The sequence below is a fragment of the Heteronotia binoei genome, chromosome 3 (assembly GCF_032191835.1).
Source record: "Heteronotia binoei isolate CCM8104 ecotype False Entrance Well chromosome 3, APGP_CSIRO_Hbin_v1, whole genome shotgun sequence".
In the NCBI taxonomy this organism is placed as follows: domain Eukaryota; kingdom Metazoa; phylum Chordata; class Lepidosauria; order Squamata; family Gekkonidae; genus Heteronotia; species Heteronotia binoei.
Window position 1 is genome coordinate 68561496 of NC_083225.1, and position 17855 is coordinate 68579350.

Consider the following 17855-nt stretch of genomic DNA (forward strand, 5'->3'; position numbering starts at 1 on the left):
TGAGAGACCACCAAAGAAGGTTCTGTAGAGGGAGGCAATAGCAAAACACCTACTTTTTACTTGCCTTGAAAGCTTCTTGCATATAAACAGGACTTTTTTTGTAGAAAAAGCCTAGCAGGAACCTGTTTGCATATTAACCCACACCCTCTAATGTCATTGTTTCACACAGGGGCTTTTTTGTAGGAAAAGCCCAGCAGGAACTCATTTGCATGTTAGGCCACACACTCCGATGCCAAACCAGTTGGAACTGTGTTCCTGCTCAAAAAAAGCCCTGCGTATAAAGCACCCACTTCTTTACTTCTCTGGGATTTATGGAGGAAAAATGGGGCCACAAATGTCAGTGGGAAGACTGAAACTTTTAACAGTTTACAAACAACTCGAACGTCTACAGTTGGGAGTACAGCAGAAGTTACAGAGGGATTCAGCTTGGCTAGGTCAAAAGGTATTCGAGGGTGAGGAATCTTCCATTTGGGAAAGCAGCACTGTCTTCTTTTCTTTATTGGTTTCCATTTTAAAGCTGTGCTGGAAACAATGAAAGCTAGTTTCATAAAGCAGGCGAGAAAATTGTTTTCTGAAATCACTGAGCTCCTGGCCTGCTGAACAAAGTTGCCCAAAGTTGGTTTGTGATTAATACGTTGTAGTTTGAGCTTTGAAGTAGTATTGCCCTTCAGATTGGAAGGACAATCCAAACTGCTGATTTCTCTGCTAGTCACTGAACTCTTCCAGTCAAGTGTAACCAAAGTGTTTTGTGCCAGTATGAGAAGTTACCTGTATGCTTCTAGAACTCAAAAAACTTTGAAGAGGAAAAAAGTTACCATTCCAGTGCCAAGAAATACTGAGGCCCAGTCCTTATAGGTCAACTACACAGAACACTCAGTCATATACGTTTTTGCAGGGCATTTGAGTTTGCCTTAAAGCCCAGCAGGAAAATTCTCACTGGAACAAAACAATCAGTAGGGAGTTTGATTTTTTTTTCCTGTTGGCTTTTTAAAGATTAAAATTCTCAGCTTTTACCTTGTATGGGAAAGGTATGAGTCATTTATAGCATAGATTGGTATATACCTAATTATTAACCTATACCGAGACTGTTCGGTCTTAGCAAGAGAACAGTAGTGTTCAACACAAGGCTTTATCATTTTTACACAGGGTTGCTATTTTGGGTCATGGAGAAACAGTCCAAAATTCAGAACTAATACATACCCCCATCTGCAGACATTTTGAAAACCCTAAAAGAGAAGTAGAGGAATTCTACCAATACCAGAAACACATTCTGTTCTGCTCTGGGCAGGAAGCATGTGATCTGAAGCTGTGGGGAGTAAAGAGGGTCTTCTAGCCAGGGACAAATCACCACCTGCTGAGGTTTAGACTTAAAGGAAAACCAAGACTGCAGTGGTGGGAGATCAGTGGAAGAACCTCTGCTTTGTATGCAGAAAGCCTCAGGAGGAGGTAGACTGTTCTGCTGTCCTCTGCAATCATTTTGCTAAGCACTCTTGCATCTATTCTGACTTAGACTCTACATTAACAGTGACAGGACTGGATGGTCCATCCTGGGACCATTTGTCCAGTTGTGTGGGATACCTTGCAACTTGTCCAGTCTGAGGTTATGGACAACTTAGATGTTTAAGTCATACCACCTGCTTGTATGACCCTTTCCCCTCCTGGATAATTAAATTAGCTGCCGGGGAGGGGGGGACTTGTGGACTGCATCCAGGAGATAGCAAAGGCCTCCACAAGGGAGACAGAGGTCTCTGCTGCCTTGAAGCAGACAGTGGTGTGTCCACTCCTAAAGAAATTTACTTTGGACCCAGGAGAGTTTACTAATACCATCCAGTCTCAAGTGTATCATTCTTGAACAAGGTGAATGGGAACAGGTGGTGTCTGCACAACTTCAGAAACTCCAGAATAAAGTGGATTATTTGGATTTATTCCAGTCTGTTTTCAAGCCTGGTTAAACAGCCTTGGTCACCCGGGTGGATGACATGTGCCAGGATATGAACAGGGAGAGGACAACCCTGTTAATTCTCCTGGGAGCTTTCTGGATCAACTTTTGTGGTTGGGACTGGGAGGCACTGTTTTATGGTGGTTTCAGTCCTACCTTGGGCCCCTGCAAAGTTATATCTTGTCCCCCATGTACTTTAGCATCTATATCAAGCTGTTTGGAGAAGGCAAGTAGTGGTATTCAGACATATTTCCAGAGATGTGGCAAAAGAAAAAAATCCAGAATTTTATTCTGTTCAGGTAAAAAACAATAAACAAAAAAAACAAGAAGCAGACACCCCAGAGCTTACTAGCTGTGCTGTTGAATCAGCAACAAGTTCAACATGCTGCTGACATTATTGATTTCAACACTGGAAGATCTAGAAACCTTATTGCAAAGGGGAGGTTTGACAATCACCACTTTTTAGGTTAAAAAAACCCTGTTTTGTTTGCTAGCAGTCACTGCCACGACTCCACAGAGAGGACAACTCTGAAAATTATGCAGGGCTGTTTTGGTTCAAAGAACCACATTGCTTGAAAGAAGCAAGAGAAAGGGAAAAGCCAGTTTCAGCAGACTGTACTCTAAACTTCTGGCCTTTCCTTAAGAAACGTGCTCATTTTTACAAGTTAAGAGTGCTTCATGTGAGCTTCAAGTGCCTTACTATAACACTTACATTTCAAGGATTTCAGAAGAATAGTTCTAACAAGAATAATTTCCATATGAACAACTAGTACAATTCTGCCAAAAGTTAGAAAGTTACTTTTATGTATTTCCTTTGTGCAAGTTTTATTCCACTCTTCCTCTAAAGAAGCCGGGATGCTGCACATAGTGCCTCCTGTTCCCTTTTATCCTTATGAGGTGATAGGCCCAAAGTTCATCCTGTTACTTTCAAGCCAAGTGGGGTTTTTAAACTGGAACTTCTGGTCCCAGTCCTACACCACACTGGCTGTCCTATTATGTATTATTATTATTATTACTGCCTTTTTATTAGTTGTATATAGAATAATCCTGCCATGATCCCTGTGGTAATCTCACTGTTTATTGATGTAACTGGAATTTGGAGGTCTGATTACTTGTTTTCAAAATGCATAAAATCCATTTCTTTTGACTTCAGAGCCGGGCTCCCATTTCTGCAAAACTTGTTGCCAATATGTTATCAGTTGCTGGAGCAGACCACATCATCACAATGGACTTGCATGCTTCACAGATACAGGTATGTTTGTTCTGTTCTTGAGTCAGTTCAGCTCTCTGTTACCACAGCCTGGTGTCCCCTGTTTTGACTTTTTAAACAACAACAACATTTATTGACATAGCAACCATATTAATAACAGAAAATAAGTAAGTAAGTAAAATTTTATTTGTATCCCGCCCTCCCCCGCCTAAGCAGGCTCAGGGCGGCTAAGAAACAATTCAAACAGTCCTGGCCCAGTCTGTTAATACATTACTCACCTCATAGATGCAAGGTACAAGAATTTAGCCACAGTTTCAATCACCATTTGATTCTGAGAAGATAATAGAAAAAGGGTTTTGCATTCACCAGATTTCCCTACTTGCTCTCTCAACGAGGGTTCAATAAGAATGGAGCATATTATCAAGATAGTAAGTGCAATGCCAAAAAAAAAATGTCCAAGGCTTTCTATGTCCTGCCAACTACAGACACATAGCCTATTCGCATACGGTATTGCAGAAGGTAACACATTAAAGCGAGCTAGCGAATAGGCTCTATGATAGTGTGGGACAATTTAAAAAGTTAAATACTGTGTCATATACCATAGAGTAAAATCCCTAGGCCCAAGGGTGAACATCTAACTTTAGTAAGGCTCCTAAGATCTTGCATCTTGATATCAAGGAGTCTTTGTTTAATCAGTGCACAAGCTGATCTCTTTGTAAGGGCAAATAGGTCATCAGTACTGATCCCTATTGAATTAATTTTCTCTTCTATGTGGTTTCACCGCATAAATGACAGAGACTCTGACAAGTACATATGAAAAATGAGGCTATCATCATTAGTCTTAAAATGCAGATTTAACCAAAATGTAATAGTATTGATCCATGCTTTAGACTTGTTTGACTTGCTGCTATGAAGAAAGTTACAAGCAATCAGAGGAAACCATGGAAAAGACATCCACAAAAAACCTCAAAGGCTCATGGCTGCAATTACTGGCAAACCAATTATATGACAATTTCAAAAGGTGTAATTATTCCAAAATTTCAAAAGTGCAATATAAAGTACAATATTTCATGTTTGTTCATACAAATTTCAGTTTGACTCGACAAACAAATCAGCGGTTTTAAATCCAGTGAATTCCACTGCAGTCATTCCATAAGTTCAGAGGCAAGACCGAATGCCATTTTTCAGAGATTGTCAGTGGCAATGAAGCTGTACCCCAATTCCAATACTTGATCATGGGGCCGCAAACCAGCACCTTTGACTCAAGATGTTTATGAATGTAGTGTAAAAACTTGAAGATTTGCATGACCCCAGTACAAATATCTGACGAAGCCTCTGTGTGAAATGGCCAGCCGCAGCTTGTGGCCCCGTGATCAAGTATTGGAACTGGGGTACAGCTTCATTTGGACTAAAGAGAGAATTAAAATGTTTTTTACTCTTTATATTGCATTTTTGAAATTTTGGAATAGTTACACTTTTTGAAATGGTCATAATTGGTTTGCCAGTAATTGCAGCCATAAGCCTTTGAAGTTTTTTGTGGCTATGAAGAAGGTGGCAGCTAAAATGGCTGTGATTTCTTAGAGCTGCCAACTTCAAGTTGGGAAATACCTTAGGTTTAGGGGGTAGAACCTGAGGAGGGTGAGGTTTGGGGAGGGGAGGGACTTACATGGCATATAATGCCATACAGTCCACCTTCCAAAGCAGCCATTTTCTCCAGGTGAACTGATTTCTGTTGCCTGGAGATCAGTTGTAATTCCAGGAGATCAGCCACCACCTGAAGTTTAGCAGCCTTATGATTTCTCTTCATAGTCATCTTGATTGCCAGAGCTGCTTTGAACTTGGAGCTCTACCATTTTAATTCTCTCTTTAGTCCACATTTGTGGCCCAGTTGCAGCCCAAATAAAAATTTGTCCTTTCCCAGGCTGTCATCCAACTGCTTGTTTGGACTGTGAACCTGAGATAATCTGAAATCTTAGATGGTTTCTCAGGGCCAAATGAGACATCTGTTTTTCAGTCCCATGAGTTTCACTGTCGTGGAATTCACAACTTATAAAGTGGGGGCTGTAATTTGTAGAAAAATCTAAGGTAATAATTCCAAAGTATTGATGACTGTTTTGATGAGAATGGAAAAGTGAAGGACGACAACAATAAGCAGAGGAAATTAGAAGGTATTACCTGAAAAGATGGGAAAGCAGTTAACTGAAATGAACAACTCAAGTGCAACTTCTAGATGCAGGAAACTTATTCATCCTAATTCATAAATTAGTGTGTCCTATACAGTCTACTAGTCCTGAAATGCGTTGGACTTCAGTAGTTCATTTCCATTTTCCTCTTAGTGCTTTCTGAAGTTCTCTCCTTTCTAGTTTCAGTTATTTCAGTGAAAGCCCTCTATCAATGAAAAAACCAGGAACTAGGCTTTTAAAGCATTTTCAAACAAGTTATGCACATGTACAGAGTATAAGACAGCATTTCACCAACTGTCAGATGCCAAGTTTCACAAACCTGTTCCATAAATTTTAATAAGTGATTCAGCCTTGTTTCTGTATACCACAGTTATCCTCCTATATGCATTCCAGCCATACTTAATGAGGGGAGGGGTTTCCATTGGTTTTTTCTGCCAGAACTTTTGACAGAGTTAGTTCAAAATTTGTCAGGTGCAGACCGCAATCAACAATGTTTAACATAGGCCTTAGCAAATTTTCAGCTTACCTAGGAGACACTCCAATAATTTAGGAGCCAGACCTAGTTTTTATCCTTCAGAGTTTTTTATTTTACTTTGTTAGAAGAAGACAAAGAAGAAGAAGACTATACCCTGCTCTTCTCTCTGAATCAGAGAGTCAGAGCAACTTACAGTCTCCTTTATCTTCTCCCCCCACAACAGATACCCTGTGAAGTGGGTGGGGCTGAGAAGGCTCTCACAGCAGCTGCCCTTTCAAGGACAACTCCTGCAATAGCTATGGCTAACCCAAGGCCATTCCAGCAGCTGTAAGTGAAGGAGTAGGGAATCAAACCTGGTTCTCCCAGACAACCACTGCACCAAAGTCTGCACACTTAACCACTACACCAACGTGGTATACATCAAACCACAAAAACTAATCCTAAACTTTTCAGTTTCTTGTTGTTTTTAAAAATATAACAAAAGTGTTGTGGTGAATAAGTAACTATGTAGTAAACATAGTTATCATCACAACAAAAAAGCTAACCTCTATCCCTCACCGTACATCCAGTAAGAACCACGAGAAGGCACTTAAAATAAATAACTGATGAAATTTCTAGGTGCCATGATGCCCTGGGACCTGGGATTTGTCAAGCCCTGGTTTAACATACCAAGGCTAATTTCTCTCTTATGGTCTCTAGGGGTTCTTTGATATCCCAGTGGACAACCTGTATGCAGAACCAGCAGTGTTGCAGTGGATCAAAGAAAATATTGTGGACTGGAGAAACTGTGTCATCGTCTCACCTGATGCGGGTGGAGCAAAAAGGTGGAACACATAGAACACATCTTCTGTTGTCTTATCTAGCATTCATTCTACAAAGCAGAATGAATGTGCTCTGGAACTTCTGTTGTCTGCCTAAGCAAACTGATACATGGGATAAGCAGTGTATTGCTTAAGATTCTCTCAGTGCTCTAAAGACTATTCTTTTCTCTCTTCTCCTGCTTTTGACCTTCTTAGCTGAATCCCTCTACAGAAGGAAGGAGCTTTTCCCTGCTGCTTGCTTCTTGTAGCACAGTTGCTGCAGTTCTTCCTTTTCTCCCTCTCCCTTTTCTCTAGTATGAGACCCACCTCATTGTCCCTGCTGAAGTGTAGGTAAGCATTTATTGTATTTTAATTGAACTGTTTTGTACAAAAAGGAGTACAGTAAGATTTAGCTCACAAACTATCTATGAAGCATCTAAGAATAAACCTCTCTTGGGATATATCCATTTTACGCTCTTGATACTTTATTTTTCTTTACAAAATATATACTTATTAACACGAAGGTGTGTTTTCTGTAAAGAAGCCACCAGAATCTTTCTAATGTATGTCTGATCCAGCCCCCTGGTTACATTTACCTCTTGGATTGTGACAGTTCTAGATCTTCTTGCTGATTCCACAGTTGAGCTCATTCTCTGTCTAGAAGAATGGCCTTTGCTTTTGGGGTGTATTTTGGTGTGATCAGTTTTCCCCATGTGCACAATAAATAATTGTCATGTTTGCAGAAGGAAAGGAGAGTTGGCCAAAATTATCCTGCACCTTCTGTTAATTGAAAATTTGGTTTGGATCCAATCTTAAGTCTGTGGCTTGGATCCCATGGTAAATTGCTTCTTCTGGAAAAGATTTCCATCAGCAGAACGGGACTTTCCTGCTGTGGTGCTTCCTCCCACCCTTTCACTTTGCCAAGCAGGTCCTCCCCACATCCATTCCCAGAAGTTAAAATGTCTCTAGATATATTCTGTTGCAGCTTAGTATGCGGAGGAATGGAATACCCTTTATTGGTATATATCTGAATGCAGCACATGAAAGTAAGGTTGCCAGACCCCCTGATGAAGATCAAGAAGAAGATATTGGATTTATATCCCGCCTTCCACTCTGAAGAGTCTCAGAGCGGCTCACAATCTCCTTTACCTTCCTCCCCCACAACAGACACCCTGTGAGGTGGGTGGGGCTGGAGAGGGCTCTCACAGCAGCTGCCCTTTCAAGGACAACTTCTGCCAGAGCTATGGCTGGCCCAAGGCCATTCCAGCAGGTGCAAGTGGAGGAGTGGGGAATCAAACCTGGTTCTCCCAGATAAGAGTCCGCACACTTAACCACTACACCAAACTGGCTCTCTGATGGAGGCAGGGATCCCCTGCTGCCAGGCCCTACTATTCCCCTGCTGCCAGGCCCTACCAATCAGCTGGCTGGTGGGTGGGGGAACTTACCCCCAAAAAAAGAGGGAGATCCAACTGACATGCAGTGATTAGTGTTCCCTCTAAGCTGCAGAGTCTTGTGAACAAAAATTCTACCTTGTGAACTACTGACATTAAAGTTGTGAGCTACTGCATAAATTAGTGTGCTCTGGGGTCATCCTTACTGAGCTAAGACAAAAATGTGTGAGCTAGCTCACACTAAGTCAGCTTAGAGGGAACACTGGCAATGATGTGTCTATGTCACTGCTTATATGACCCAGAAGTGACATCATCATATCTGGGGTGATGGCCTGGTATTTGGGCAAAATGTATATCATAAAATGAAGTAAATCCATAGGGATTTACTTTCAGATGCTGAAGCTATGATTGCTGTATAAAGGGTTAGATCCAGAATGGAACTTTCCTCCTTACCCCTTTCCTACTGAAGCCCACTGCTCTCTGTGAAATGCCCAAGGAACAACAGGGGAGGGCAGCATCAGCAGTGGGAAGAGGAAATCAGTGGAAATTGCACATTTAGTCTGGATCCAATCCAAAATGTTATTGTTAGATCCTTTCCATGACTTATCTACCGGTAACTAGACATGAAATGTTCACTATCTGTTTCCACACAATATAGGGTCACTTCAATTGCTGACAGACTTAACGTTGAATTCGCCCTGATTCACAAAGAAAGAAAGAAAGCCAATGAGGTGGACCGAATGGTCTTGGTTGGTGATGTTACTGGTCGTGTAGCAATTCTTGTGGATGATATGGCAGACACATGTGGCACAATATGTTATGCAGCAGACAGGTGAGTAACCCTAAGGCAGGGGTGTCAATCTGTTATGAGGGCCAGATCTAACATAAATGGGACTTTGTGGGGCCAAGCCATGCATATTATAAAACGTAATATAAACGTAAAATACAAACGTATGTAAGACTCGTGCAGTGTTTTGTTTAAAATGAAAAGGTGGAGGAATAATGGGATTTGGCAATGCAATTTTAAAAACAAAACATCAAGAAAAAGCACATTAATTACAGCAGAAACGAAAAATATGAACCAAAAATATAAACTGCTCTGTGCTTAGGAAAACATGAAATGGCTGGGCTTCTTCCCCTGGCCCCAGGTATAATCAGATTAGCAGAGACTCATCTGTAATATCCCCCTTTGGCTGTGCGTTTTCAGGTGAGAGTACTCACTAGGCACCAGTTCTAAGGTCCATTCAGCAGAGACATGCTGGCTCAAAGCATCAACCCTTTATTTGCAAGGTCACACAACTCCAGCAAGGAACAGCTTCTAACTGGCCGTAGAAATGCTGGAAAGTGAAACTGAGCTCCACTTCATTAAAATACATTGCAGCACAGAGGTGCAAGGAAGACACAGAATGAATTTTCCATTAAGGTCTCTGTGCGCCTCAGATACACTACTGTGGGAGTAGTGTGTCTGGGCACAGAGACATTAATGGAAAGTCCGTTTCTCATTTTCTTCGTGGCTTTTCTTCCTGCTTCAGCCTGCAAAGACCAGAAAGAAGGAGCTGGGAACTTTAGCAGCCTCAGAGCTTCAAAGGGTGAGGACGGGGGGGGGGGCGGGGGGAGGCAGGAGAAAAGAGCCCCACAAGCCTGATTAAAGCCCTGGGCAGACCGGTTCTGGCCCATGGGCCAGACATTTGACACCCCTGCCCTAAGAATTTAAATAGACTTCTTGAGCAAGTCAAGATGAATTGGCTAGCAGAAAAGGTTTCTCAGAAAACTTCAGACTTGTGACTGGTTTTGCACTTAACAAGTTTTGGTTTGTAGGAGAATATTCCAGAGTTAATGGCAGTAGTAATCCAAGTAGACATCTGGCTATCCTTGACCAAAGGCAGGGCCTTCTCTGTCGTGGCTCCAACCTTTTGGAACTCTCCGCAAAATGACATCTGCACCCTATGGGACATTTTACAGTTCCACAGGGTGTACAATGCAGAGATGTTCTGCAAGGCATTCGGTTGAGGACAGCAACTGTTCCACCTTGGCAATCCCATTTCCCCCACCCACCCATCCCCTATAAGATAGTGGAGCTGTTAGGATTTTACCACTGTCTGAGGTCAACAGAGACAAGTAGTGAATCATATTGTGATGTTTTTATTGTGATATAAATTTTATTGATGTTGTGCACCACCCTGAGCCTGCTTCCACCAGGAGGACAGTTGATTAATATATGTATTATACCATATATAAATAAAATAAACTGTTTAGGCTCTACCATAGAACCTTTGATAAAATACCTTAAAACCTTTGATAAAATTGAACTTATCCATCTTACAGACTTGGTCTGCTACCAGATCAGCACTGTATATTAATCAGTGTATGTTATCAACAATGACCAAGAAATTTGCAATATCCTGTATGGAAACTACTTTCATTAATAATTTGGTATCGTCTGATGGCTTTGACAATACATCTGTACAAGGCGTTGTATGAATTCAAAACTCTGATAGTTTTATCAAGATGTGCTCTCCACTGACATGAGAAAATAAACTTGGATAGAAAGGAGGAGGCTGCAGATTCCTTTCATAGCTTGGGTAGATGAGGCACAGTCTTCTTTGCCACTGCAGTGCTTGCTTACTTGAGCGCATATGGCATGAAACAGACAATTATAAAGCTTTATGTAGTTTGACTTCATGTACTTCAAGATCCCCAAAGGATTCAGATCACAAAATGTTCCATCTGCCTAGCCAGTTATCCACCCCAGCCTGGAGACTCTTGAAACAGTGGATTTTATTACCTTGAAAAAGGCTTTTCTTTGTACTGGTAGAAACACCGAGGTAATTAGGTTTGCTGGTTCCTGAAACTCACTGCCTGGAATTATGAGTTTGTGTTTATTGAGCGTTATTTCCTTCCCTGTGTTTTATAGGCTAGTGTCTGCAGGAGCAACTAAAGTGTATGCCATTCTTACCCATGGAATTTTCTCTGGGCCTGCTATTTCTCGGATCAATAATGCTGCTTTTGAAGCAGTGGTGGTAACAAACACGATCCCCCAGGAAGAAAAAATGAAACATTGTCCCAAGATTCAGGTAATGTACAAATGTATTTTGTGCTGCTCATCTCAAAGATATGAGTTTAATTTGGGTTTCATGGAGAAAAAATAGAAGAAATAAACTTATGAGAGATTCTGCTATCTATGCTCCTTGGACAATTTAGGTAACTGAAAATAAGATAGGGGAGAAAATATGAAATGCCATTTCTTGTGCTATCAAAATCCATCCCTCACATCTGAGACAGTTGATAAGTAACAGATATAGACTTTGATCTAATGAAATGTTTCCTTGGGCAGAAGGAATTCTGCCCATGGAACATGAATTTCTCTCCTCCCCAAAGTGCCCCCCAAATACAGCTCGGGGGGGGGGGGCGTGGCGTACAGCTGTTCCTGTTGTGTTGCCTTTAAGCCTTACAATGCAATCCATAGGACTGGAGACAAGCATTTTCCCATTAGTGTAATACCACAACAGTGTATTACTGGTTGGGCCAAACTTTACAAGGACTACTGAAGAGCTTCAGCTATCCAGTCCATCTTATCCATCTTCCAGTGCCTGTAGGGCTTGTTATTGTTGATCTGTCTTATTGGTTTTTATTGGTGGTGAGTTTTAGTGTTTTTCTATTTTTATGATTTTTAATAGTATAAACCGGGGTGGCCAAACTGGCATAATGAAAGAGCCATATAGGATAAATATCAGATGTTTGAAAGCCACAAGACATGAACTTCAGATGTTTGAGAGGAGGGAAGGAGAGAGGGGAAGGAAGGAAGATGGGGAGGTAAGAGAGAGGGAAAGAAAGCAACTTTAACTTTAAGTGCATTCTCCAAGCCACACAATATGTGTGAAAGAGCCACTTGTGGCTCCTGAGCCAGTTTGGCCACCCCTGGTCTAAAGCACTATGAGACTGCATAAAATATTTTGCATACATTTTCCTGAGTAAATTGGGGAGGGACGGTGGCTCAGTGGTAGAGCATCTGCTTGGGAAGCAGAAGGTCCCAGGTTCAATCCCTGGCATCTCCAAAAAAGGGTCCAGGCAAATAGGTATGAAAAACCTCAGCTTGAGACCCTGGAGAGCCGCTGCCAGTCTGAGTAGACAATACTGACTTTGATGGACCAAGGGTCTGATTCAGTATAAGGCAGCTTCATATGTTCATATGTTGAGTCTTCACAAATAAAGGTAAGCTGGGTCATAACCTCCTCTGGCAGCTCATTCCACTGGGCAGGAGCCACAGCAGAAAAGGCCCTGGCTCTTGTCACTTTGAGCCTGGCCTCTTTGATGCTGGAGATCGAGAGTAGATTCTGCAACCCCGACTGAAGTGCGCTCTGGGGTACATGTGGGGAAAGGGAATACCTAAAGAATGCAGGTCTCTGGCCATATAGGGCTTTAAAGGTAATAACTAGCACCTTGAAGTGAATCCAGTAAGCAATTGGCAGCCAGTGTAGTGCTTTCAACACAGGTTGAATGTGTTCCTGTAAAGGAAGCCCCACTAACAACCTGGCTGCAGCATTCTGCACTAGTTGAAGCCTCTGGATTTGGGACAAGGGCAGCCCCAAGTAGAGGGCATTACAGTAATCCAACCTCGAGGCGACCATAGCGTGAATCAGTGTTGCTAAGTCATCGCATTCGAGAAAGGGAAACAACTGCTTTATCAGCCGAAGGTGATAGAAGGCTGATTTGGCAGTGGCTGCTACTTGGCCCTCCATTGTTAAGGAGGGATCCAGGAGCACTCCCAAACTTTTAACCTTAGGTGCAAGCGTAAGTTGCGCTCCATCGAAGGTCAGTAGAAGGACCTCCAGTCCCGAACTGTGGCGACTAAGATACAGGACCTCCATCTTTGTCGGATTCAATTTCAGTCGACTCAGCCTGAACCACCCTGCCATGGCTTGTAGCACCATGGACAGATCTTCTGGGGAGGAGTCAGACTGGCTGCCCATCATCAGATAGAAGAAGATGATGATATTGGATTTATATCCCGCCCTTCATTCCGAATCGCAGAGTCTCAGAGCGGCTCACAATCTCCTTTATCTTCCTCCCCCACAACAGGCACCCTGTGAGGGCTGAGAGGTGGGGTTGAGAGGACTTTCACAGCAGCTGCCCTTTCAAGGACAACCTCTGCCAGAGCTATGGCTGACCCGAGGCCATTCCAGCAGGTGCAAGTGGAGGAGTGGGGAATCAAACCCGGTTCTCCCAGATAAGAGCCCACACACTTAACCACTACACCAGACTGGCTCTCTAGAGCCAGTCATCCGCATATTGATGACAACCCAGCCCAAACCTCTGAGCAATCTGGGCAAGGGGACTCATATAGATGTTGAATAACATAGGAGAGAGACCTGCCCCCCCTGTGGCACACCACATGTAAGTGAGTGCCGTTGGGACAGTTCCTCTCCAATCGCCACCCTCTGTCCCCAATCCTGGAGGAAGGAGGAAAGCCATTGTAAGGCCAACCCCTGAATCCCAGCATCAGTGAGACAGCAGGTCAGCAAATGATGATCGACCATGTCGAACACAGCCAACAGGTCCAGTAACATCAGAACCGCTGAGCCACCTCTATCCAAATGCCTCTGGAGGTCATCTGTGAGGGCGACCAAGGCTGTCTCCGTTCCATCACCTGGCCGAAAGCCGGATTGAAAATGTTAAGCATGGAAGCGTCACCCAGAAAGCTCTGTAACTGCAGTGCTACCGCCCTTTAAATAATCTTGCCCAAGAAAGGCAAGTTTGACACCGGCTGATAGTTTGCCAATGCAGCTGGATCTAATGGTGGCTTCTTTAGAAGGGGACTGACCACAGCCTCCTTAAGAGGTTGGGGAAAGGTTCCTTCAAGTGTACATGCTATTTACATTTTTAAAATTTTAATAGAAAGAACATAGCAAATGTGTCAGAAATCTAAATAAAGGGTAAAGGTGCTGTCTAGACATTGGTGATATTTAGACTGATTGGATGCTTAAACCATGGGAAGGTAATTTCAGAGGGAGCTATGTTGGTCTGCAATAGAACAGTTAGATTTGAGTTCAGTAACACCTTAGAGAGCAACAAAAGTTTAAGGGTATAAGCTGTCAAGAGTCAAAGCTACTCTACTTCTCTATGATGAAGCAAGCTTTGATTCTCAAAAATGTATACCCTGAAACTGTTATTGGTCTCCATGGTGCTACTGAACTCGAATCTGTGGAAAGTTACCACACCACTGGCTCATGAATGGTTCAGTCAAAATAAGGTTTATGTAAACATCTTTCATGGAAGAGCCCCGTGGCGCAGAGTGGTAAAGCTGCAGTATTGCAGTCTGAACTCTGCTCACGACCTGAGTTCGATCCCAGCAGAAGCTGGTTTCAGGGAGCCAGCTCAGGTTGACTCAGTCTTCCATCCTTCCGAGGTCGGTAAAATGAGTACCCAGCTTGCTGGGGGGAAAGTGTAGATGACTGGGGAAGGCAATGGCAAACCACCCCGTAAAAAGTCTGTTGTGAAAACGTTGTGAAAGCAACGTCACCTGAGTCAGAAACAACTGGTGCTTGCACAGGACTACCTTTACCTTTTTAAACATCTTTCAATGTAGTTTCAAATGGCTTCTCATTGCCCTCTAGTGGTCAGAAGTGGACCAGCACATTTGTGCTTCCTCATCAATTTTTAGACCATTTACACTTTTAATGTTTGCTTGAGCCATGATTACTTTTTTTTCAAACAATTTTTATTGAGAAAATATCAAATATACAAAAAACCCATGATAAGAAGGAGTATAAAACATGAACAATAACCCAGTAATAAGTACAGTAACTGAACTTCCTACATGAAATCGTAGTTGGAATTTTGTATTTTTTTTTCTCCTCCCATTACTTCTGTAACTTCAGAACTCCCTTTACAATGTCCAACAAATAAACCAACAACCGAACATACCAAAACAAAACCTTTCACTTTCAAAAACTGTATGAGCAAAGCAATTTAGACAAAAGGTTAGCAAGGAAGGTTGGATCTACGTAAACAAATTGGAGCAAAATGTCCAAAAGAGAGGTTTGCTAAAGGAAACTTAGTCCATATTATCAAAAATAAGATTAATTTATAATTGTTATGTTTGATCAAATCTTTATGGAGTGGATTAGTATCTATTTGATCCAAAATTAGGAACTTAGTAACAAAACTTTGACACACTGTATATGAGTCGACAATATCCAGGGCAACCAATATCTTGTCCATTAAATAGTGGTCCCAAATTCTGCTAAACCAGTGACTGACATGATTACTTATTCTTATCTTCTCTGTGTGCATTGTGTCATCCAGTTGCCTCCAACATATGGCACCCCATGAATAGACCTCCAAAGCATCCAATCATTAGCAGCCTTCCTCAGGTCTTGCAGACTGTGAAGGGCATGGCTTGTTGAATCATTCCTTCCCATGTTGGTCTTCCTCTTTTCCTACCACCTTCAACTTTCCTTACCTTCTTGTTCTTTTCTTATCTTCTAGGTTATTGATATTTCCATGATTTTGGCAGAGGCTATCCGAAGAACACACAATGGCGAATCTGTGTCCTACCTCTTCAGCCATGTCCCATTATAACTGCAAATTGACATCCACAGGTTGCATTTAGCAGCATTTTATTAAAAAATGCAGCACATTATTAAGATATGGAAGGCCTGAAAGTTTCATATATCACCTCTTCAGATAAGGACAATATGTCATAACAGTATGTAAAACAGACTCTCTTTTTTGGTAGAACTTTTACAGATTCTCTTGGGGCTTTAAATGGGGAATATAATGGAGATGGGCAAGTATTATATGAGAAAGGCCAAAGTTATCTCAGGAGTGTGTATGTAGTAGGAGATGTTGCTGATAGTTATAAAACTTCACTCAGAACTTTTAAACTTAGATTCATAAACAGACATTTAAAAATTGGGTACAGGGCCTGTATTTTTGTCCTTCTGAAGACATCAGTGTCCAGTCTTAAGCCAGCAGATACATTCCCTTAGGGCAGTTTATACATCTCTTTAAAATGTCTATACTATAACGACAAGTTACTTTTTTATCAGTGAGAAAAACATGTTATGCAATGTCTGTTCTCATAGCTGGCTTTCAACCATAGTCCATTGACTTATGAATTGGCATTTTAACAGTACAAGCATAAGAACATTTTCTTGGGAGTAAATCCCATTGAGCAGACTTAAGTAGAATTCTGAGTAGACTTGTTGAGGATTGCACTGTTCATTGTAAATCTCATCTCAGAACTAAATAAGGTTTTTTGAGCTTTCTACATTTGCTTTGTGAATAGATTTTAGGGGAAAAAATAGGTTTAGAGCAGGGGTAGCCAACGGTAGCTCTCCAGATGTTTTTTTGCCTACAACTCCCATCAGCCCCAGCCATTGGCCATGCTGGCTGGGGCTGATGGGAGTTGTAGGCAAAAAACATTTGGAGAGCTACCGTTGGCCACTCCTGGTTTAGAGCATATGAAGCCATTTTAAAATGCAAAAAAAAAAGTTAACTGTTGACCTGAGCAGTACTTCGTACATAACGTTTTGTAATATTTAAAAGTCACACCCATTGGCAGTTTATCCTTATAATATTTGCAAAACCTTAGCCATTCAGTATTTTTTTTGAGATTATACTTCAGTCATCTCTCTTCTTCTTGATTTTGGTGAGCCTCTCTCATAACCTCTTTCAACATGACTTTCATGGCACCACAGCCCTTTATTTCCAAACAACACTTCTCTTTACCACACTGTGAGGCCCATGGTCATATTTGAAATAGTCCACAGTGTGCCCCTGGAAACTGGAGGGCCATTGGCATGGAAAAGATTTGCAGTTTGAACCACTTTTATGACTTAGGGCTTCTAGCATTACCTAACATGTAGGGAGCCATGTTGTATTAGCTCTCATACTGTGAGTTTCTTATCTTTATCAGCACTTGAGAAATACTAAAAAAAGGACCAGTCTTCCACCTCTGTAACCATCTGCCCTTAATTTTTTAAAATCAGGGCTTGCACATTACAGAAGTCTGAGCGATAGTTTAACTTCTAAAATTGGCCTCTCTCTACTAGCTAGAGATTCTCATTATCCTTAAAATAAAAATAAACAATGAAAATAATAATATTTACTGTATTTCCCTTAAATAAAAAAAAAATGTTTCTCACAAAACCTGATATATTCCGCCTGAGAGGGAACTGAAACAATTCAATAAATACTCTGCTGTAAAATGGAGCAGTCAAGTTGCTAACCTTGCATTAAGGAAGCTTCCATACTTGGTATTCTTAAGGGAAGGCAACAGACAAAAATTCTTCCTAATGAATGGGCATCATGTTATTGGATAGCACTGATGGATACTGCCTTGTTAACCTAGATTCCACAGCAAAAACAGAGCATATTGATGAAAATCTGAATGGAATTTTAAAATGGCTTTCACATGCTAGCCTTGATGTACGATCAAATACATTTATTAATTGTTGTGTTTTGACAAATATGAAGACAGAGAGAAACAGTAATTAAATGTGCATAACGTTTATGGACCAAAGAGTATATTTTTCTAAGTTTCATCTTACCCAAAAGAAAGTAGCGTGTATTCTACCACTCTGCTCAACAAACTCCGAAACGTCCTTCCAGACTCAGAAGCATTTCTCCAAGTCAAGTAGCTCCAAGAGCCACTTCCATAAAACTGATTATATCCTGTAATTTTTCAGTTGTTGTGCTATCTTTTTTATTCTAAGCCACAATCTTACCAAAACTGTAACAACTGGAAGCATTTTGTTTGTGATCAGGTCTCTGTTTCAAATAATATCTGGAACAGTTGCTGAGTATTGTATTTACATTTTCCCCTCTTAATAAATTTGAAAATGTTATCCTTA

The 17855-nt window shown here is 41.5% G+C and overlaps 1 protein-coding gene across 1 annotated transcript in view; it reads left to right on the plus strand.

Moving 5' to 3' along the window:
* Positions 1 to 17855, plus strand: part of PRPS2 (phosphoribosyl pyrophosphate synthetase 2) — a 37154-nt gene extending 19299 nt beyond the window's left edge. Inside the window, exons 3-7 of the mRNA XM_060233986.1 lie at positions 3093 to 3191; positions 6507 to 6631; positions 8657 to 8830; positions 10913 to 11072; positions 15487 to 17855. Of these exons, the coding sequence (XP_060089969.1) occupies positions 3093 to 3191; positions 6507 to 6631; positions 8657 to 8830; positions 10913 to 11072; positions 15487 to 15579 (651 nt within the window). The 3' untranslated portion in view covers positions 15580 to 17855. The remainder of the gene's footprint in view (positions 1 to 3092; positions 3192 to 6506; positions 6632 to 8656; positions 8831 to 10912; positions 11073 to 15486) is intronic.